This window comes from Columba livia, chromosome 7 (genome assembly GCF_036013475.1).
Source record: "Columba livia isolate bColLiv1 breed racing homer chromosome 7, bColLiv1.pat.W.v2, whole genome shotgun sequence".
NCBI classification, from domain to species: domain Eukaryota; kingdom Metazoa; phylum Chordata; class Aves; order Columbiformes; family Columbidae; genus Columba; species Columba livia.
Genome location: NC_088608.1, coordinates 611,565 through 634,604, shown reverse-complemented (window position 1 = coordinate 634,604; position 23,040 = coordinate 611,565). Strand labels below are relative to the sequence as shown.

Here is a 23,040-nt window from a genome sequence, read left to right as displayed (position 1 = left end):
GATGTGATGGACACCTTGATGCCTGTGATGCACAGAGCACCCGACACCGCTCGCCTGCACCAGCCCATGCCAGGTTCTCTGCACGAGGCCCTTCTCCCCCTCGCTTGTGTTCCCAGCAGCATTTCCCGTCTGTATCTTTTGCTTTCATCGGGGACCATTTGCCAGATTTTGCCCCAGCACCACGGCAGGCTGCAGGAAGCTCGGCTCTCCTGGGCTCAGGAGGCAAGCACGGCACTCAGTGAAAACTCATGTAAGATGTATAAACTTCGTGTACATTCACAGTTGAGTAGAAACTCAGCAGTATCCATGTTGGTTGCCCATGAAGCGTACACTGTGGTGGTCTATGATGGAAATGTAATTAAGTAATCAAGTAATTAAGATACAGCAGATCCTGCCTTGTGGCAAGAGGAAGAGCTCCATGGGGTTTTGCACTACACGTTTGCACAATTTTCAGCCAAAAGGGCCTTTCTATTCTGCATAGTAGGATTAACCACGTGTCTAATCTCACCCTTTGTGGGCCACTGTGTTGTCTTCCACTCTGCATGGTCTCTCATGCTCCAGAAAAGAAATACAATTTATCAAGCCAGCCAGGTTCTAGCAAGAAATCATTCCTTCCTGACATCTTTTTGCACAATATATTTTTACATTAATAACATATCATACAGAGACCCAGAGTGACTTGTTATAATGTTACCTCATATTCTGGGACACTTCTGGCTGGAAAAAACATTGAATTTTCATCTTCAAGTTAGCTTGCTTCTGTGCTTTTCCATCTGACACTTCAGATTATTTTAACGATGGAGTAGCCTTGATTAAATTAATTCCTCCCTACAAAAGCAGCTGTCTTGTGTCAAGGAATCTGTTCAACTATCTGGAACACTTACACTTGCCAAGGAGGAGAGCCAAAGCACGGAGTTAGCTGAGGGAATGCCTGACCATACCAAAACAGTGACGACTGTGTCGTGACGTGGAGGCATGAAGCTGAAGCTTGGAGGAAAATCTCGGGTCTCTCCCAGAGTGTAGGGACCCTGGCCATGGGACATCTCGGGTCTCTCCATGGGGACCCTGGCCATGGGACCTCTCAGGTTTCTCTATGGGGACCCTGGCCATGGGACATCTCGGGTCTCTCCCAGGCCACACGGATCCTGGCCATGGGTCATCTCAGGTCTCTCCCAGGCTGTGGGGACCCTGGCCATGGGACACCTCGGGTCTCTCCATGGGGACCCTGGCCATGGGACACCTCGAGTCTCTCCCAGGACACATGGACCCTGGCCATGGGACCTCTCAGGTTTCTCTATGGGGACCCTGGCCATGGGACATCTCGGGTCTCTCCCAGGCCACACGGATCCTGGCCATGGGTCATCTCAGGTCTCTCCCAGGCTGTGGGGACCCTGGCCATGGGACACCTCGGGTCTCTCCATGGGGACCCTGGCCATGGGACACCTCGAGTCTCTCCCAGGACACATGGACCCTGGCCATGGGACATCTCGGGTCTCTCCATGGGGACCCTGGCCATGGGACACCTCGGGTCTCTCCCAGGACACATGGACCCTGGCCATGGGACATCTCGGGTCTCTCCATGGGGACCCTGGCCATGGGACACCTCGGGTCTCTCCCAGGACACATGGACCCTGGCCATGGGATATCTCGGGTCTCTCCATGGGGACCCTGGCCATGGGACACCTCGGGTCTCTCCCAGGACACATGGACCCTGGCCATGGAATATCTTGGGTCTCTCCATGGGGACCCTGGCCATGGGACACCTCGGGTCTCTCCCAGGCCATGCAGACCCTGGCCATGGGACATCTCGGGTCTCTCCATGGGGACCCTGACCATGGGACACCTTGGGTCTCTCCCAGGCCACACGGACCCTGGCCATGCCAGCTGTGCTGGAGCAGGATCCCAGCAGTGCTGGGTGAGGCGGGCAGGAACGGCAAGCGGAGAAACCAAAATAGAAATGAAAACACAGTGCCAGTGTGGTGAACGAACCCACAGTCCGTGGTTTATCTTAAACTTTCATCTCTAAACCACAGGTATTATTTCATTTAAGTTCAATCTTTACTCCAAGCTTCCTTACTCTCAAACAGCCACTAATTTCTTTTCGTCTTTTAACAGTCCTCTTGTAACCTAATCCTTCACTCCCTTACTGAAAGCCCTTGAGCATGCACCATCCGCACACGCAAGCCCTGCTGAAACCAGAGCTGCCTGCCACGTCTGAGGGGAGTTCGCTTCACAAAGAAAAGCCTTGGAAAACAATGCAATTGCCATTTCTTTTAAAAAGACATGTTTTCAATCTAACAATATAACCATAGGCTGGACTTTGAAATTACTATTTTTTTAAATCATGAATAGGAATGTAATTTTTTCCACTCATTTCTTTTCCTTTCAATATTCATACACACTAGAGTGGGTTGGAGCCTTTTATTTAAAAAAATCTCTTTCTTTGTGATTTGGGATACCATGAATTGCTTTTAAATTTATTAATACCAGAGTTTAAGAGAGCTGCAAAATACTGGCCAGCTCAGGCTTTTTCCTTTCACTTCAGTGCCCATATCCTGAGTTTTCACAACCAATGCCCACACATGACAACTGATCTCGCATCTCCTTAACCCGATTGTGCTTACGGGTGCCAGGATGCCACACGAACTGTGCCAAGTTGTTCTCACTCACCAGCTGTGCAGCAGTCACTAATGGAGAGAAGCTGCTTGGTGGGACACTGCACAGGGATTCAAGTGTCCCGGTCAGGGCAGTGGGCCGGTGTCTCCTGGTGACGGGTCCCTGCTGCCAGGCTGGCAGTGGGATGGCACAGACCCCTGAGCCATGGTTTTGCTCAGTCGGTGCAACCCAGTGATGGGGGTCCTGTGTGACCCCCCCAGCACACAGAGCTCACTGTGACTGACACCTTCACCCTGTGCAGAACAACCCAAGTATCCTGACCCTGCACAGGCTGCCCTGAGCCATCACGTCTGTAGAACAGCTTCTGCAGGCGATTCACCAGGTTTTATCTCTGCACAGCCTGGCACCCCGACACCGGGGGACACCAGGGGACACGGGGGTCACTGCACGCCGGTGTTACCCACAACCGTGACCATACAGCCCCGGCCAGGCTCAGTGGGGCTGCCGTGGGGGTGTTTCTTGGACTCCCTGCAAAGCCGCTCCCGTGGCACCGAGTACCCCCGGGCCGCAGCGGGGCCGTCGCCCGGTCCCTGTGCCTGCCCGCACAAACCGCACGGCTGCGGCTGCGCCCCGGGCAGGGCGGGCAGCGGTGCTTCCCCCGCTCTCGTTTTCACCCCGCCGCGGCTCCCCTCTCCCAACAGCCCCGCTTCGCCTCCGCCGCTCAGCGGCTCGGGTGTCCTGTAATTGCAGCGGGCACGTGAAAAGCATCCACGTACTCAGCAGAGAGGCTTAACCTACAGGGTTCCGTCAGAGCTGCCACGTAAAGCCCTGCCACGCTCCCTGCTCCAGCCCTGTGCAATGCCCCACCGCACCAGAGCCCCGCTTGCAGCCGCATTATCCCCCGGGCTGGCCTGGCTGCCCGGCCACCCACCCGGAGACCTGCTGCGTACCGAAAACAGACCCTTTGCACCCCACTCGTGCTGGGATAACCCATTGCAGCTCTGTTGCGCCTGCCCGCTCTCTGGCCCAGCGCGGAGCGGCGCACCCTCCGCCCGGGGCTGCGGGGGTGGCCGGGGCTGCAGGACGTGGGGGGGGCGCAGCGGGAGGGTTAAGGCGCGGGCGGGCGCGGAGGTGCGAGCGGCCGGAGCGGAGCGGGCCGGGCGGGTCCCGCCGGTGTTGGGTTACAGCTCGGGCTCCCGGCGCGGGGGTGGCGGGAGGAGCTCCAGCCCGGCCTCTCTGTCCCTCCGGGCTCGGCGTGCGGCCGCTCTCTCTGCCAGCCCGGGGCGGCCTCCGGGGATGAGCGGGCTGCGGCGGCTGTTCCGCGGCAGCGGCCGGGCGCTCGCCTTCGTCTTCGCCGCCTCCGTGGTCTGGCTGCTCCTCGACATGGCCGCGCTCCGCCTCTCCCTGGGCGAGGCAGGCGGGCGGCTGCTGAAGGAGGCGGCGGGGCGCGGGCGGGAGCGGCTGTTGCGCGGCCCCGAGCCTCCGGGGGACAGTCCCCGGCCCCATCTCGCCGCGCTCCGGCGCAGGGGCGGAGGGACACGGGTCCCCCGGGAGCCCCCCCGCCCGCCGACCCCCCCGCCCGCCGATCCCGGGGAAGGGGATCAGCGGGGCAGGGGCGCTGAGCAGCTGCCCGCGGCTCCCCCGGGGGCTCGGCTGGCCCCGCCGGGCTCGGCTGTGAGCGTGCGGGGCGGGGCGGGGGCTGCAGCGGCGCCGGCGGTCAGCAGAGCCCCGCGGAAGGCAGCGGAGGAGTTTGTCCCGGGCCCCGCCGGGAGCAGAGCCGGGCTGCAGGAGGCACCGCCAGCCCGGGGGGAAGCCCCGCGGTCCCCCCCCGAGCCCCCCTCCCCGGCTCCCGGGCGCCCCGAGCCGGCACAGGGCGCTGGGGTGGGGGCAAAGGGGGCGCAGGGACCCGGACACGCCGCCCCCGGGAGCCCGCAGCGAGCTGCCAGCACGGCCGGGCCGCTTCCCCGGGCTGCGGGGCCGGGCGCACTGCGCGGGCAGGAGCAAACGGAGGTGCGAAAGAAAGAAACTTCCTCCGAAAATCACTTCGTCCTTATTAGCAAAGAGGCGATAACACCAGCAATCCCACACCCTGGATCCGACTCCGCGGGCAACTTCACAAACAGGCAAGAAAAGCACAAAGAGCAGCAGCTCACCAACAAAAATGACGATGCCCGTACTGCGAACACCATCCCCGGGCTGGTGCGGGATGGTGGGAGCCAGACGCGGGGTGCGACACCAGGAGCAGCTCCTGAGCTGCCTGCTGCAGGCAGGGATGGACAGGGACAGGCAGGTGGCAGCCCAGGGACACACAGGGTCTTGTTCCTGGATGTGACGCTTGCCCCGAGAGACCCGCAAGCTCCTGGCCAATTTGGGCACCCTGTTGCAGTCCCTGATGACAAACAAGAAGAAGCAAAAAGTAGATGGAAAGAAGGAAACTTTAATGTCTACCTCAGCGACTTGATCCCCGTGGACCGAGCCATCGCAGACACCAGGCCTGCCGGGTAAGATCCGCTTTCCCTGCACAGATGCCTGTGCCGTGCCCCGGGGAACCTGCTTGGTGGCTCTGGGGAGGGCTGCTGGGCACACCGAGGCCTTCATTCCACGCATGCTAGCCGTGAGAGGGATTTTGCCTTTCCATGTAAGAGCAGGTTGTTTTTAAATGCAAAACGAGGTCAGATTCGCAGCTCATCCTAAGCTGCTAAGCCTTGCTCTCCAAAGAGGCTGGGGCACACAAGGCAGGCAATGGGGCTCAGGCCTGTTTGTGTTTAAACACTTTATGTGGTTTATCAGGTGTGGCACTGAGCACTGTTTGGTTTCAGTATTTGTGGATTAGGTTCCTGGAGGCTCCTGCACCCTGTCGATTACCTCGGCACCCTGAGGTGCCGTCACACCTGCGAGCTGCTGCTGCCCTCCTCTCGATGCAAGGGCACCCAAAGCATCCGCTGCCCGGAGGGGCTGCTGGGGCTCCAGAAGCCTCTCCAGGACACAAAGCCATGCGCTGAGCACTGGCATGATTAGACAGGCACATGGGCCTGCAGCCGAGGCGGTGTGGGATGCTCATGGCAGCGATCCTTCACACGGACCAGCAGCACCTGGTGCTGCAGAGCCCTGAGGTTGGTGCCCGCTCTACAGGGGCGGCTTGGGAGACTCGGATCTGTGGTCACACACAGGGAGGGATGCAGAGGTTTGATTTGGAAAACTATCATTTGGTTACAGCTGTCCCCACAAAATGCATCGCTGATTCTGCATATCTCAGCGTTTATCTCATGCTGAGCTTTTCCCACTGCAAATGTCTCAGCCCCTGGGCAGGTGAGAGACCTGCCTCATGCAGAGACCCTCGAGTGTCCCTCTTCCCACATTAGCAGGTGATGGGCGTGATGGGATGGGAGTTGTGCCACGAGTTGTCCCCCATCACACAGGCCAGTGCACAGACATTGCCGCAGCACAGTCGGTGCTCACCTGTGAGCCGAGGTGAGGCCCTGCATGGGAAGAAATGGGGCAGGGCAGGGGGGTGGAGGATGCAGCTGCAGCAGACACCTGTGTGCTGCTCAAAACTAGCGCTGTGTTTGGGCTTTGATAGCAAAGTCCTAGGGCTGCGGAGCATGAACCAGCTCCTGGGAACGCTGGTGAATGCAGCCACCCGGCTCTGGTGCATCCATTGCGCACACTCGACTCTGGTGCATCCATCACACACCTGCCTGTGGAGCATGACACACCTGCCCGGGAGGAACCGCATTGCTGCCTGGGTGTCATGGGGACGCCTTGGCCAAACGGGTGTGCCCCTGACGGCACTGCCTGGGGACACGTGCTGCCACGCTGGGCAGGGGACACAGCGAGCTCCCTGTGCTGGCTCTGCCCTCAGCCTGCTGGCACGGCAGAAATCGGGACATCAGGGCCAGCTCACAGCAGCGGTGTTGGCAGCTCTCGGTGATCAAACAGCACATTACTTTTTCACTGGAGTGTTCCAGTCTCTGCCAGTTTAGACTCCAGTTCCTCTTGTGATCCATGCTGGAGCGCTGGGCTAGACCACTGAAATCTGGCCAACAGGAAACTTGCCGTCAGTCTGTCCGTGTGCAGTGTGGCCGCTTGCTGGGCTTTGCTTGCCTTGTGGGTGTTCTGCAGAAGTGCAGGAGGATCTCTCCGAGGGGAGCGAGCTGCACCACCCCACGGCTGCAGCCGGTTTAAACGGCTCAGGAGCCCTGGCCTGTGTTTCGGCGCTGCTGGTCCCCGCGTGCGTCTGCCCGCTCCCCAGGCTGCCGCTGTACCTTCTCCAGGACAATCAGGTTATCCGGGTTTAGACAAGGACCCAGATTTCCTGGCCTGGCAAATGAACTGTTGCAGGTGGGGTGTGGGTGAGGTGGCAGCCGCGGGGAGGGACCCCGGCCACCCCTGCGAGTGGAGGGGACAGGGCTGGCACCCCGTGTCGTGCTCAGCTCTGCTGTGCCAGGCTGCTTTCCAGCTCGGGGCCAGCACAGCTAAGGGGACGTTTCCCAGAGCAACTTCACAGCTTACTTTTTTCAGACTCTCAGGGTGATGTCAACAGAACACGAGTGTGGGAGATTTTTGTTTAAAAGCCTGTTTGGGGCTGAAATTTCAAAAGGATATGACTTTTACTTAACATTAGTTATATATAGTAGGTATTATGCATATATAAATATATATATATGTCCATATATGTATCTAGTTAGCAAAGTATGGAACCCAAACTCAGGGCATTGTGAAGTATCTTTTGCTGGGGCTCAACAGTAACAAATGCATTGCTGTCTGCCTAGAAATCTGGCTTTTTTAGGTAAGAAGGGAGCGGAAGGTGTTCCCCAGTGTGAGGTTTCCCGTGGCTGCCCAGGGTGCGCACAGGCCTTGGCCAGCACCCCATTTGGAGGGGCTAAAGAGAGAAGTCCCGTGCGCGGTGCTGTGGGGTCACACAGGCATCCCGGCAGAGAGGTCCAGTCACCACGAGCCAGACCGTTCTGGTCCCAACCACACCATATCAGACAGCCCGTCACCTCCTGGCTAAGCCAGCGCTGGCACTGCCCCAGGTTAACCGGGCTGTGGAAGGAGAAGACGTGTCCCAAGGACTGAGACACAGAGGAACTCCGAGGTTGTTTTTGCTCACCCTGTGCACTTCTGATGAGCTGCGAAGCCCTGCAGTACCTCTGGGTTTTCTTCTCTGAGCTGCATCGTGCCATGACGTCCATCTGAGCTGGCACCAGCCAGACCCAAGGGACCATTCATTCACAAGAAGTCAATTTTGTGCATGCTCTCTGTGTTCTGTCTGTTGCTGAGAGCAGAGTGAACGCTGTTTTCATTGCCGAGAAGTTCCTTTTGTGCACCCGCAGATGGGCTGGTGCCTGTTCCACTGCAAGGGCTGCCCTGGAAGGACAAGAGACACAAACTGCTCTCAGACTTCAGCTTATTGACAGGAGAGAGAAAGAGCATCCCAGCAACGCGTGGGTGTTCCAGGGTAAGGCCTGGGGAGAGGAGGGAGGGCTCGGCAGGTTCCGCAGCCTGGAGATCCATCAGAAATGGGAGAGCAGGGAGCGCTGCTCCCCACAGCACAGCGGAGCTTGAATTGCAAATGGGACATGAGACAAGCTGCTGCTCGACCTTTTATTCAAATGCTGAAGGCACAGGCCTGACCCAACTGCCGCATTTTTGGCTGTCACAGAATAAGATGACAAACTCACAGATGGGAAAAGTTTTATCGCTCCCTGGGATCCGCCCGTGCGTATCGCCGGCTGTTGGCGAGCGAAGCAGCTGCTTGGAGCCCTGCGCGTGGGATTGGGGCATGGACAGTTTGCGGTGTCCCTGGGGATGTGGGTGCTTAGGGAGTGGGATACATGATGCTCGGGGAGTGGACCCGTCAGTGTCATTGTACGTGAAATTCGGATGCTTGAACATTTTCCCAAGCTCCCCGTTCCCCTGCGTTAGGTGCAGAAGCTGGACTGGGCGACTCTTTCTTGCTCTTTGCATGTTTGTCAAGTTGCCGTTTTCCTGCATTTTTAACATCATACCAATTCTTTGTTTCCAGTGAGGTTGTCTCGTGCATCCTGGGATCCCAAACACTGTGGGTGCTCAGAGCATCACTGGATCCTTCCCACAGGAGCCCCTGAGGCCGGTGGTGCTGACCTGGGGCTGGCTGCACTGTTTGCTCCTGGAAAGGGGATATTGTCACCTGAGTTGCAGTGTTAAAAAGGGGTCCCTGTTAGAAAAGAGCCAGCATACCCCATCCCACAGAGCTCTGTGGAGTTCCCCCCTCACCCCTCTGCTCCCTCTCCTGACAAAATCCCATTGCAGGGGTTCACCTCTGTATTTCACATCTGGCAGTTCCTCTTCCCTGTGTGTTTCCCCAACAAACCCTAAGCTGGCAGGGTTTTGGGAGCGTGACCGGCTGGTGCCTGTGAGCCCGTGTTGCTGTTGCAGGTGCTCGGAGCAGCGGGTTCACGACGACCTGCCGACCACCAGCATCATCATGTGCTTCGTGGATGAAGTGTGGTCCACGCTGCTCCGCTCCGTTCACAGCGTCCTCAGCAGATCTCCCCCGCACCTCATCGAAGAACTCATTTTGGTGGATGACTTCAGCACTAAAGGTAAGTGAAGCTTCTTCTGCCTTTATGAAACTAATATAACATCAGGCCAAAATACAATTTGTTCTCTGTAACTCGATTCTGGACTGTAGAGAGAAATCACATTTTCTTTTTGCTGTATTGAGGTGTATCCCCAGCCGGCGCCATTATCTCTGCAGAGGGGGGATCAGAGGGCAGCGGGGTGGCTGTGGGGGGTCGAGCAGCGGCGCTGGCCCCACACCCTGCCGGACTTTGTCATTCACATCTCCCCCATCCCGCTCGCTCGCTCCGAGAGCTGCCAAGTTCACAGCTGGGCATCGCGTGCCCTGCCCCGGTTGCTCAGAGGACGGGGCAGCTGCAGGAGCAGCAGTGGGGAGCCGGGCAGCTGCGCACACACCGTGGCTTTGCACGGTGCTCGCAGGCGTTGCAGATGGCGTCCAGCCTCTGCTGTGTAGTGCTTTGCCTCTCTGCTGACCTCAGCCCTTAAGAATTTGGGAATGATGTAGTTTTCCAACTGCTGGTCCTTCAGGGAAAGTGCTGTCTCAGACCAACTTCAGAGCTCCTGCCACGCATGCAAAGAGCCCGCAGTGCACTGAGACAATAGATGCAAAAAGGAGGAGAAAGACTCAGTCTGCTCACTTTTGAAATAGTCATGAAAACATGTTCAGACCATTTCCTCTCAAAAGCAGCTTTTCAAATTTCTTCTTTACTTTCTCCCTGTGGCTTCTCTTTGTATCTGGGCAGCAGCAATAACTGACAGCAAACATCTCTGCAAATGTTTCACCTTTGGAGCCTTTCAAAGCTCTTACCTGGCTTTTAAATGCAAACAGTTACATTTTCCTGGAGAAAAGCAGAGAGACCCGTGGGTGAGGAAAAGCAGAGAGACCCGTGGGTGAGGGAGCTGCAGGCCCGAGGGGACGGTGGGTGACCCGAGGGGACGGTGGGTGACCCGAGCGCTCGGAGCAGCAGCAGCCGCAGCGCAGGGGCAGAGGGTCCTGGGCTCCTCTGCCGGAGGGAAACCATCCATGGCATCCGAGTCCTCCGGACCACCCTTCTCATCCCTCTTTGTCTTGAGAATTTACCACCAGCTGCCTCCACAGCCGCGGGAAACCATGACAAAAGCAATCTGGAAAGCAGGGGTGTGCCACAGCAAACCCTCGTGCACTTCAAACCCAGGCTAAGTCTTTAAATGTGGTGCTTAATATCAAGGAATTTGTAGAGCACAAAGGAAATATTGTTTTTTAGGCAAAGGAAAATACTTCATAACCAGATCTTAATTGCAATTATAGTGCAATGAAGAAAACCAAGTCACTGTGGAGTCTTTGAACAGCTATTCAATACCTGGTTTGGATCATGAACTGGTCACTCATCCTCACGCTGTCCTTCTCTGCAGAGTACCTCAAGGAGAAGCTGGCCCAGTACATGCTGCGGTTCCCAAAGGTGAAGATCCTCCGTCTCAAGAAGAGGCACGGGCTGATCCGGGCCAGGCTGGCGGGAGCGGAGATCGCCAAAGGTGGGACGAAAGCCATTTCACAGCCCGCTCAGGACCCCCCGTCTCCAGCACTGAGTTTAGTCCCCCATCATGAACCAAGGGCATCCTGGAGAAGAGAAGCTCCAGGGAGACCTTCTTGTGGCCTTTCCAGACTTAAGAGGGGCCAATAAGAAGGATGAGGACAGACTTTTTAGAAGGGTGTGTTGTGACAAGACAAGGGGTGATGGTTTGAAACTAAAGGAGGGAGATTCAGGCCAGACATGAGGAAGGAATTGTTGCCCTGAGGGTGGTGAGAGCCTGGCCCAGGTTGGCCAGAGAGGTGGTGGATGAACCATCCCTGGAGACATCCCAGGCCAGGCTGGACAGGGCTCTGAGCAACCTGAGCTGGTGAAGGTGTCCCTGCTCATGGCAGGGGGGGCACTGGGGGAGCTGGGGAGGTCCCTTCAACCCAAACCCTTCTGTGATTCTACGATTCTGTGATCTTTTTGGTGTGTGAAGCACGAGGGCTGAGGGGTGGATGAGCTGGGGCTTGTCCGGCCCCTCAGCGCAGCCCTGGCCAGCGGCAGTCGGCACCTCCAGCTGCGGCCCCGCTGTTTGCACTGGCACCCAAACAGCCATTTCTGCGGTGAAAACGTGCTCTGGGCTCTGGGTGGGAGGCTTTGGGGTGCCATGGGAGGCTGTGGCCCCGCCAGCAGCACCCCGAGCCCGCAGGAGGGGACGGGGCGCCCGAGGGTGACACTGGCTCGGCCGCTGCCGCAGGCGCCGTCCTGACGTTCCTGGACTCGCACGTGGAGTGCAACGTGGGCTGGCTGGAGCCGCTGCTGGAGAGGGTCCGACAGAGCCGCGCCAAGGTCGCCTGCCCCGTCATCGAGGTCATCAGCGACAAGGACATGAGGTGAGGCAGCGCCCGCCCCGGGAAACCCCAGATCCCCGAATCCTCCTGGGCCACCAGCGTCTCAGTGACAGGAGCACGCGGGTCCAGACCTCCCAGCTGGCCCAGCCGCCTTTCACAAGGGACACGGAATGTCGCTGTACGCCAGAAATGAACCTTAGCACTGGACGTGGCCACTTACTGCACACAGCTTTTCCTTTTTGATGACTTTTAGTGCATGAAGAGGATTCCTGATGAAATTTGTTAAAATCCTGTTTTAATTGCATACAGATATTCATCTTCACTCATTAAGGGTGACATTTCAATCAGGAATGTGACTCAGAATTACTCATCCCAATCTTTTCTCTGTTTAGTTACATGACCGTGGACAACTTTCAGCGTGGGATTTTTACTTGGCCAATGAATTTTGGATGGAAGCAGATTCCACAAGAGGTCATTGAGAAAAACAAAATCAAGGAAACTGATATAATAAGGTAAAAAAAGGCAAACGCGAGAGCTTTGTGAACAGCTTGTTCTCTTTGTGAATAATGTGTCAAGAAAGGCTCCTTCGAGGCCAAGTGTTGTTTGCTGGCGCGGACGCGGAGGCGATGGCACGTTGTGGGCAGTCACCTCGGCAGAGCCGGCAGAGCCAGCAAGCCGTTCTCCGCTCCCGCAGCACTGCTGGTGTTCGGCCAGTGCTGCCGGGGCCAGGGGAACGTTCCGTTGTCATTTTCCCTTCCGTGCCCTGCTGTGGCTCTCAGACTGGGTGAAGACACCCAAATGTAACCTATTTTATCTCTGCATCTGTCAGCCTGCAGTGAAGTGACAAGCCGGGGGTTCCTTTTCCTGTAAGCGCGGGCTCAGGCGCATCCCCAAGCGTTTAGCAGCCGTGGCGTCTTGGTGGTTCTCTCATCAACGCCAGGGGAAGGGACGGGCACGTCCCCGCGCGCTGACACGCTGTGTGGCTTCTCTGTTCCAGGTGCCCGGTCATGGCGGGAGGCCTCTTTTCCATCGATAAGAAGTATTTTTTTGAGCTGGGGATGTACGACCCAGGACTGGATGTCTGGGGGGGTGAAAATATGGAGATATCATTCAAGGTATGTCACTGTCTCACACCTGCGTCCCGCCAGCCTGGCTGGGGGCTTGAGGCTCAGGAGGGTCCCCCCATGGCAGCCCGTGCTGGACACCCCGTCCCTCCCGCAGTTCAGTTGCTTTTCTGCTTCTCTTGTGGCTGGCGCAAACCAGCGCTCCACATTTCCCTATGTTTCTATCCAAACCACCTCTGTTCCTCAGGTCTGGATGTGTGGGGGAGAGATTGAGATCGTTCCGTGCTCCCGAGTCGGGCACATTTTCAGGAACGACAACCCTTATTCCTTCCCAAAAGACCGGGTGAGCACGGTGGAGAGGAACTTGGCCCGCGTGGCCGAGGTCTGGCTGGACGAGTACAAGGAGTTGTTCTACGGCCACGCGTACCACTTAGTCCTGAAAAACCTGGACGTCGGTGACCTGACTCAACAAATCCAACTGCGAAAGAAGCTGCAGTGCAAAAGTTTCCAGTGGTACCTGGAGAACGTCTACCCAGACCTTGACGCTCCCCTGGTTAAAGCCAGCGGGCTGGTAAGTACCCGAACCCCTTGCTGTCCTTCCATTACATGTGTTTGCAGGGACTGTCCAGGGACTTGGTTGCATCCCAACGTGTCTCTGACTTGCTTCCTGGGCACTGGGTAACAGTTTTGAATATTTAATGTGCCACAGTGGTCTGGGTTCCCCAGTGTTTTTGTAAGGTCACAATTCCAAGAGACGGTTTCCCACTGAAGAGCCAGTTCAGTGTTGGAACACCAGCCAGGGCCAGGGGATGTGTCCTGGCATGGCAGGTCCAGCATCCTTCCCCTGCACGGCTCTTTGGCCACAGCAGGAGAGTGGAATCGCTTTTTGGGGCAGAGGGCGGGGCTGTTGTGTGTGCAGCGAGCGGGGCTGTTGTGTGTGCAGCGAGCGGGGCTGTTGTGTGTGCAGCGAGCGGGGCTGTTGTGTGTGCAGCGAGCGGGGCTGTGTGTGTGCAGGGCTGTGTGTGTGTGTGCAGGGAGCGGGGCTGTGTGTGTGCAGCAGGGCTGTGAGTGCAGCAGGGCTGTGTGTGCAGCGGGGCTGTGTGTGTGCAGCGGGGCTGTGTGTGTGCAGCAGGGCTGTGTGTGCAGCAGGGCTGTGTGTGCAGCGGGGCTGTGTGTGCAGCGGGGCTGTGTGTGCAGCAGGGCTGTGAGTGCAGCAGGGCTGTGTGTGTGCAGCGGGGCTGTGTGTGTGCAGCGGGGCTGTGTGTGTGCAGCGGGGCTGTGTGTGTGCAGCAGGGCTGTGTGTGCAGCAGGGCTGTGAGTGCAGCAGGGCTGTGTGTGCAGCGGGGCTGTGTGTGTGCAGCGGGGCTGTGTGTGTGCAGCGGGGCTGTGTGTGCAGCGGGGCTGTGTGTGCAGCAGGGCTGTGTGTGCAGCAGGGCTGTGTGTGCAGCGGGGCTGTGCCGCCAGCAGAGCGCAGCACAAATCCGCGTTTGCTTGCGCTGCTCAGCTGGGCACAGCCTGGCAGCGCTCGTCCTTGCCGTGAGGACAAGGTGGCAGGAAAACCCCTCAAAGTCCATTGGGATTCCACGCTCTGTCCTGCCCCTGTCACCTTCTCATTGGGGGTCCCGGGGGGCCCAGTGGGTCGTGCTCCGTGTCACCTGTGCTGTCTCTGGCCAGGTTGCTCCTGCTGCTCTCTGCACCTGCTTGTGCAGCCATTTCCGGGTGTTGCTTCACCAGCATCACAAGGTGAATCAAACAAGAGTAAAAGGCAGGTTCTGAATTTGGCCCAGCCCTGAGCCTCAGCAGAACGTTGGCTGCTGCTTTGAACGTTCCAAAACCTCAAATACTCAACTCGAAAAGATACAACACTGATTGCAAACTGGTTATAACTGAAATAGCAAAAGTGAAATGTCTGGTTTGTTGGCAAAGTTACAGCGATGGCAGGAATGAAAAGCAGAGGGTTTGCTGCCTTCCCCGCCAGCCCCGGCTCCCGGTGCCGTGGCAGGAGCAGTGCTGGCCAGGCCCGCAGGGCTGGCGTGGCCGCGCAGCGGGGACAGGGCTGCCTGTCCCCTCCGTCCCTGCCAAGGCACACGGCCTCCCGGTGCCGCGACTGCTGGGGCCAGCAAAAAGCCCAGCAGCCGTTTGGCTGCATGTGGGGCTTGTCTGAGGGCCAAGGGTGTCATGGGAAAGGTCCCTGGAGACCCGCTGGGCTCTGCCAGGTGTTGGGGATGGCGCAGGGACAGCAGGACACCGCGTCCTCGGGGCACTCGGCACACCTGGGGCAGCTGCAGGGAACCGCTGGTTTGGTGCTTCAGCAGGTTAGGACCTGTGCAGCCGTTCAACGTGGCTGTCAGTCCCGCTGTGACGGTAGGGCCGGTCACCGCTCAGAGCAGCTGCGAGGGGACGCCCAAGGGACAAAACTGGCCTGTGGCCAAAGCCCTGGCCCTGCGCTGCCGTCCGGATGGGTTACACTGAGGTTGCCACATTGGCTCTGGTGACGTTTCTTAAACACAATCAGCAGTAATAGTCTCGAGAACAGGAAATTTCTTGAAAAATATTCACTTTTTCAGCTCTTCTGTTTTCAACCAGAGCAATAAAACTGCATGTCAAATTCCGTGCAAAGCAGTTGGACTTTTGGTTCAGCTGAACCGAACCTCAGCTTTTTGGAGATATTTGTGAAAATACCTTGCTTTGCCTTACTTTGTCCTGATTCAGGCCACCTGAATCACTCTTTCATCTTCATTCTCAACATTTAATAGGACAGAAAATCTGTTTTTCAGCTAGCTCTGCAAATTCCAGCTGTGCTGAACGCTATCCAGAGGTACTTGAGTAACCGTTTGCTGAATAGCCTATTTATTCACCAGGATTAATTCGTAAGTTCTTCAGAGATTATGAAAAAAGGAGAAGGAATGACATTAGTAAGGGATCGGAGAGGTTGATGCACGGCCAGGGCTGTCGGAGGAGCTGTCGCGGATGAGCGGGGTGCACCTCGCTCGAAAGAGCGGCAGCAACATGTTTTAGTGAGGTAGAAGAATAATTTGGCAAGGTTCAGTGGATTTGATGGAGTTTAACAAAGTTTAACAGGGTTTTGCCAAGGTTCAGTAGGTTTGATGGCAAGGCTCACCTTATTAATTACTGCGTGGAAGAAATATACAGAGGAAAATGGAGTTGGGCTGAGGTTAGGATGTTTTACAGGGACCAGAGATGCAAAGGGTAAGGAAAAGCTCCTGTTGGGTCAGGATGTTCAGAGTGCTCCCCTTGCATTCTGAACTCCTGATGGAGCCTTGGTGTGGCCAGGTCCAGCCTGAGATCAGACTTAGTCAATGGTTTAAGGGTAAGGAAGAAGTACATAGAGTAAGGAAGACCCTCCCATTGAGTCGGGAGGGTCAGAACAGACCCCTTGCTTTCTGAACTGCTCAGAGAGGAGTCTGCCTGTGGCTGGATCCAGACTTAAGTCTCAGACTTGATCAATGGTTTATGTCTAAGGATAAGGAATACAGAGGTTATGATAATAAGTATTGAATAGTTATATGGATTGGTAATGAACTGGATGGGTCCGTCCGGAGCGGGGATGGGACCCCGGAGTCAGGATGGGACCGCCACACGATGGCCGCAGCAGCTGTGCGGGTGGCTGGTCACCTCCGTGCTGTAGCAGCAGGAAGGGATTCTGCAGTTGGTACTGTTGGGAGCTGTTGTTTTGGGGATTTGCAAAACAGGAACATGAGCTATGTCAAAAAAAATCCCAAAAAAAGAATGTGTCTCATCTAGCCTTGACCATTTCTGGAAAGGGCTAGTTTCAAGCCCTTTTCATGTAGAAAAACATGTGTCATGGACCAGATGAGCATTTACAAACCCCTCCAAGGACTCTTACACATCATTCCTGCTTTGCTCAGTTAACTGGACAGTATTAATCAGTGTCCCATGAATGCAGCAGGTTAACAGCAGTGTAACAGCCCCTCCTCTTTCTTGGGAATGTACATCTGAATTTGTGTGTTTTTGCTGCTTTCTAGCTTGTTAACATAGCCATGGCAAGGTGTGTCACTGTGGAAAACACCACTCTGGCTTTGGAGACGTGTGATGTTAACAACAAGGTAAGTACTGAATATGTAATACCGGGTTTAGTGCATGGCATAGAGCTCCTGTACCTCGCCATGGTGACTGTCCCCTCCCCGGGAGCTAATGCCATCCTTCCCACCGGGGACACGGCCAGACGGCGCCTGGGAGCAGCGGGGGCAGGAGCTGCCTGTTTGCAAAGCCTGTAGCCAAGCAGCAGCCCCAGAAGCAGCCAGTCCAGCTGGGATGGGAAAGCTGGATAAAGCCATGAGCCTGCACATGAAAATGGGCAGAAAAATTGAAATGCAAGCCTGTGTTCCGTGTGCTGCTGCAACACCTCCAGCCGCACTGTCGCCAGGTGGGAAGCAGCTGCCGTGGCCAACCTCTCCCTTTCCGGGCCGTGTTTTTAGGCAGTTCCTGATATTTTCTTGCTGCTCTTGCCCAGGCCAGCCCGTGGGTCGGGGTCTGTCATGTATGGGGGTTTAACCACGTGCACCCCGATGCTGGGTGCAGGGCAGGAGGGACAGGGCACAGGTTTGGGGTCTGGGCTGGGGCTGTCCTGAGATGGTCAGCTCTGCAGACCCATAGCAAGGGAAGGTCTGTCCGTGGATCTCGGCTTTCCACACCCCCGGTGCCAGGTGGGAACAGGAGGGGGTGGGGAGAGCCTCTGCCAGCCCCTCCGGGGGAGCAAGCAAGGTCACAGCTCTGCCACTCTGTCCCCGCAGCACCAGCAGTTCAACTACACGTGGCTGCGGCTGATCCAGCACCGAGAGCTCTGCGTCTGCCCGGCCAGCTCCGCAGGAACCCCCGGCCTGCGCCGCTGCCACGGCCGGAGCCGCAGCCTGACCTGGCTGCACCGCTCCCTGGTCACCTCGCAGCCCCACATGGTGAGTGAGCGCGGGCCAGCGCGCCCCAATGCGGGCCCTGTTTGGGGACAGCAAGAGTGGCCCTGACGCGGTCCCCGGTCCCTGTTTGGGGACAGCGAGGGCAGCCCCAACATGGTCCCTGCTCAGGACAGTGTACCCCGTCCCTCTGGTCTGGCTTTGCCAAACCATCTTCTTACCCAAGTTAAGCACTGGTTCCCCAGCACCCCTGCCCGTCCCCGTGGGGACAGGGACGCGTGCCTGCCGTTGGGTTGCATCCGTCTGAGCGATGCACATCCCGACAGGGCTGGGGACATGCGGGTCGTGCCGAGCCTTTCTCTCGGGGGGGCTCTGCTGCCTGCATGGCGGTAACAAAACGCCCCGGTTTTACATAGAAACCATCAATAGCACTTACAAGGGGATTACTCTGTATTGATTGGCATTCAACTCAGTGGTGTTTTAAAAGAAAGCATTTATGGAGAGGAAAAGAATGGTTACTTATGTTTATTACTTGCACTGCAAAAAGCAAGAGAGTTGCAACTGTATCTCTGTCAGCCTGGTTTAATTAATTAGTTGTCCAAAAGGCTATGAAATGGCCTGCTTCATATTTAAGAAAAATACTCTTGATTTAAGAAAGCAAAAATGAAGCCAAGTATTTGCAAGTCCCCATTCCTTTCAAAGCCAGATCACTGCAGCACCGAGGCTCACCGTGGGCGTTTTGTGAAAAACACATGACAATTGTCAGTCATGCACTTAGGAGTCCAGGCAGCAGGGCAGCGTTTGTGTCCTGCTCCAGCCCGGGCTCGCCTCGAGCCGTGGGTGAGGTGTAGCTGGTGTTCTCTGGCCGCAGCGGGGACGGGTCTGGCTGCCCTGAGGCAGGGGCACTGTCACCTGCCTGGGGACAAGTGGCCTCGGTCCGTACAGTTGCATCAGCCTTTACTGGTGGCAGCAGTAGGAGTGTGAAGGCTCCACGGCTGGTGAACGCTGACCAAAGGGGTTATGGTGCTTTGCCTTCTGCTGTCACAGTCACTGTGTTGGGTTAATGACGTGAAGTGCATTTACTATATGCACAAAGACCCCACTTGTGCCCAGGCAACCCTCCGGATGTCATTTCAGGAGTATTTCATCTAGATAACCAGCTGATGGTAAGAGATGCGGTAGCGCTCGTTGCTGACACGGAAAAGTCCCTGACCTTTGGCAGCACGTGCAGCTTCGCCGTGCTGGCCACGTGGGCTAAGGAGATAAGGCAGGTGTGAGAAGCGAAAGGACGGGGATCACTCAGACTCTGCATTCTTTCATAACCCGGTTTGCTGCCCCAGCATTCAGACCTCATTGCTGAGTTCCCTAACATCCTTTTCAGCGCAGTAAATATGCTTTGAGTTCATCAGCCAAGAAACTCCACAATATGAAAATCAGTCTCCAGCTGTTTGTTGCCCTGTATGGCAAATACCATTTGCAGTGAGATCCTTTGCATGGGAATTGCCATTTGGGCAGGGAGAGAACTAGTCTGTCCATTTCCAGGGCAGGAAGAGCCAGGGAGCACAGAGTGGGGGGATCCTGGCTTGGGCGCAGGCGTTGGGTCCCACCCAGACGTCCCTGTTAGTCAGCAAAGAGATCTTACGTGTTAGCAAAACTCAAAGATGGCACACCAAAGAGAATCGAGCTTTCTTGATGGAAAAACAGAGTTACTGTTGCGTGAGTCCTAAAGCCTAAGCCTGCCTAAAGCCCAAGCCTAACTAAAGCCCTCTCTTTCTTCCCTGCAGACCGACCACATCATCTCCGGGCACCTCCAGCCACCGACGTGCTTGGAAGCGGATCCATCTCACAAAGCCCTGAGGGTAAATGCCTGTGACTCTGCAAATCCTTACCAAAAGTGGCGGTTTGGCAATTACTATGCGGACTGAAGGGAGCACAGCTGAACCAGGAACACTGTGTTTTCATCTTGTGAACTCAGCCAGGGCATCTGTGCGACTTGTGACAGCAGTTGCAAAACTGGAAGTTCATTTCCAAATGATAACTGAAATCCATAACTTAAACCACCGTATTGAGGGATCAGAATACCAAGAGCAGCACATCTGGGTTAATGATGGCTGAAACAGGCGTGTTTTTCTCTGAGCATGGGACACCTTGGCAAAAACGTAAATAATTTTCTGTATTATTAAATGGAAATATTTTCTGAAGTCGCAAACCTCCATCAGTTGCCCTTGGACAACAACATAAGCCACAGAAATGTTTCCAGGGCTCTGTAGTCTGCAACAGCAAACCGGGCTGCTTATTCTTCCAGGGCCTGAGAAAATGGAGGTTTATTGACCAGTGCATTAAAAAATCCATCCGCTGGGCCTGGCCGCAGGATCCTGCCCCGTGGGACCGTTGTCTCTGACAGATGAGGATCAGGGTTCCCTTAGGAATCGACTGCATATTGAAAAAGCCGCCTTTTAATGATGCGCGTCGCACGCGGGTCTCAGCGGAGCCTCCGCCGTCCTGCCGTCACCAAACCTCGTACCTCTTCTGGTTCTTCAGAAGGCCCGACACACCGTTACCTCTCAGGTGGCAGATCAGCGCTGATGGCAAAGTGCAGATCAGTCTGCAAAATATTGACCAGCCCAACAGAGTTTTCCCTGTCAGCTCCTGTTCCTGATTTTCTCTCCCTCCTGGGGCGCAGCCAGCCTGCAGTCGCCATCACAAAAATGACACGGATGTTGTTTGTGCTGTCATCTTTCATCAGGAGCGTGGAGTTCATCACACTCTGCTGACATCCACTCACTTGGCACTGAGCAGGCACCGCGTGGCCGTATGTCATGGTCACATCCCACTGCCAGGCTGTCACTCGTACCCGGCTCACCGTTGGTGTGAATGCTCACTTCCACCTTGGCGTCTTTTGCCTCCAGACCGCAGCGTGCCTTTGGGGTGCCGGCAGTGAGCTGCGCCCCGGCTCTTGCACACCGTTCAGAGGCGTTTGGGTTGTACCCGTCACCCCGCCTGCCAGAAACGGGAGCGTGTTTTCCGGCAGACGTGGCAATAGGCGTCTCGCTCCTCCCCGGCGAGCTGCCCGTGCCTTTTGCCATCTCCACGGACACACCTGGGTCTCCGTCACGCCTCGGGTTTGGGTTCTGGGAGCGTGAGGGAGGGGGCACGGCCGGCGGGGGGACAGTGCGGGGCGGGGAAGGAGCCGCTGGGGGGCGGTGTCGGCAGCGGGAGACGGGCGCAGCGTTCCCGAAGAGAACAGGTGCGGCCGCGGGAGGGACGCGGCCCGTCACGCCGTGCTGCCGTCACCACGGACCCGCGCTCCAAGCGGCCACGGGTGGAGGCCCCATTTGGGTTGTTTTGTTTGGTGTTAAAAAACTTTTTGAAAAGGGAATAAATGGTAATAGATGAAGTTTCTTCCTCCGAGCACTGTGTGTTAACTGTTTCTGATCCACGCGCGCCCTTTCCAGGGGCTCTCCTGCCTGGGTTCCTGTCGAGTGACCCACAGACCGTGGCTGCAGAACAGCCTTAGTGGTGGCAGGTCCCGGCTCTGGGTGTTTACAGGCGGCAGGTCCGGCTGTGGCTGTGCTCTGGGTGTTCAGAGTTACAGGTCCTGGCTCTGGCTGTGCTCTGGGTGCTTACAGGCGGCAGGTCCCGGCTCTGGCTGTGCACTGGGTGCCCAGTGCAGGCGATGGCAATAACGGCTCTGACGCTGTGCCCCGCAGCACTGCACGTGTTGTGGCAACTGGCACGTTTCTGCCGAAGGGTTTAATTCCTGTCCCAGAGCAGCTCCAGGGCCGTCCAGCCCCTGCGGCACTGCCAGAACGGGAAGGTGTCACACACAGCTCCCGAAGGGTCCAGCCCCACCTGCCCCCAGCCCTCTCCGGCACTGCAGCAACCCAGAGAAATTATCTTTAGGCTAAGGCTGGGTCTAGTTACCACATCCCAGAGCTGCAGCTCCTGATGGGCATCCCACCCCGCTGTTCTGCCCAAAGCAGCCCTGTCCCAGGGGGATGCTCAGGCTTTGGGGGCTCACCCAGCGGCTCCACCACGTGCTAGGACCCCCGGCCATGCACCCAGCATCTCATGCCCGCACACGCCCAGTCTGCACCCTGTGTTCCAGCTGTCACCTGCGATATAAACCCAACGTTAATGACTGTTATAGATGTACGATAAAATGAGAACAACCCCTGCCTTTGCTGACGTGAGCAGAGGGCAGACACCTCCCGCCTGCTCCACAGACACCCTAAAACCTCCGGCTTCTCCGTGACACCCACAGTACTCACTTCAGTTCTGGTTTTTATGTCACTTTGGTATTTTAATGTTTTCTTCTCTGTCACACCTTTTAAACTGCAGTAAAGCAAATTCGTTACCCACATTCTGAAGCGCAACTGGGGCCGGACGGTGCGGTGAGGAGATAGTGGGCGCTGAGGCGGGTCAGCTGGAGCAGCGCTCTGCACCCCCAGCTCGGCCAGCCCAGGCGATGGGCACGTCTTCAAGAGCAATGTGTCACCCTTACGGGAACCGCTGCGGGGGGGCAGCTGTCAGCGAGAAACAAACCCGCAGTATAACTTCGTACAAGCAGAGCTCTGAACTTACACAAACCAAAGTGCGAATAAACAAGTCTGAATGGCACAATGAGGGCTGTGTCTGGGCTGTACAATACAGAATTGCCATTTATTATGTTCACGTTGCCAATAAATAATTGCCTTTATGTAGAACAAGAAAAGTCAAAATGATACTCGGCGCTGCTGGAGATGTAAAACTAATCCTTAAAAAAAGCACTTAGGGCTGGAGGAGACACTGCGGCCGAAGTCGCGGTCTAACTGTTGTCACCTCCCCTCCCTCAGCTTTCCCAGGCGCCCTCTGGGGTGACATGTGCAGAGTCAGTCCCGACTCAAGACAAATCTGTCTGTAAAATAGTTTAAAAAAAGACTGCATCGACAATAATGTCTTCACACAAAAAGGTTTTTAGAAATGGAGAAAGGTTGTGTTCAGGTGACATGAAAAACAATTATGCCTAAAACTTGCCTGGCTTTGACAAAAAAAAATCTTTAACATTTTGCATCTAAACTTAGCGCAAAAAAATGAGAAGACATGTAAGAGAGTCCAGACCGGTGGGATTTGGAAAATACAGGTTTCCAGTAGCGGCAGTTTCAGCGGGTGAACACAGAGGCACACGCGGGCAGGACACACGGTGTCTAAGCTGCTGTTCCCCCGCTGGCCCAGTCACCAGTACCAGTCACCAGTGCCACCAGTGTCACCAGTGCCACCTCCCCAGCAGGGCCGTGTCACCACCTCGCTGCCCTCTTACCTTGTTTAATTCCTGCACACCAGCATCTCCCCATGAACACAAACCATCTCTGTCCCAGCAGCACAATTTGGAGATGGAGGCCACTGTCACCGCGAGCCACCAGCACAGAGGGACAGCACAGCAGCGGCTGCAAACAGCGCCTCTATCGCTGCGACGGCCCTGGCGGCCCGGCTGAGCTGCGGCGCTGCCGGCTCGGCACCGGCACGGCTGGCGGCACTTACCACGTGTCGGCAGCCAGAGGAGCCCCAGCCAGCTCAAGAC

The 23,040-nt window shown here is 56.4% G+C and overlaps 1 protein-coding gene across 1 annotated transcript; it reads left to right on the top strand.

The window, feature by feature from the left end:
• Positions 1 to 3,747: 3,747 nt before the first annotated feature.
• GALNT5 (polypeptide N-acetylgalactosaminyltransferase 5) lies at positions 3,748 to 20,891 on the top strand. The gene is made up of 10 exons (XM_021297666.2): positions 3,748 to 5,117; positions 9,037 to 9,203; positions 10,573 to 10,692; positions 11,431 to 11,566; positions 11,917 to 12,036; positions 12,522 to 12,639; positions 12,836 to 13,159; positions 16,596 to 16,676; positions 17,364 to 17,525; positions 19,265 to 20,891. The coding sequence occupies exons 1-10, from the start codon at positions 3,913 to 3,915 to the stop codon at positions 19,403 to 19,405; spliced, it is 2,574 nt and encodes an 857-aa protein (XP_021153341.2). The 5' UTR covers positions 3,748 to 3,912; the 3' UTR covers positions 19,406 to 20,891.
• The last annotated feature ends 2,149 nt before the right edge of the window (positions 20,892 to 23,040 follow it).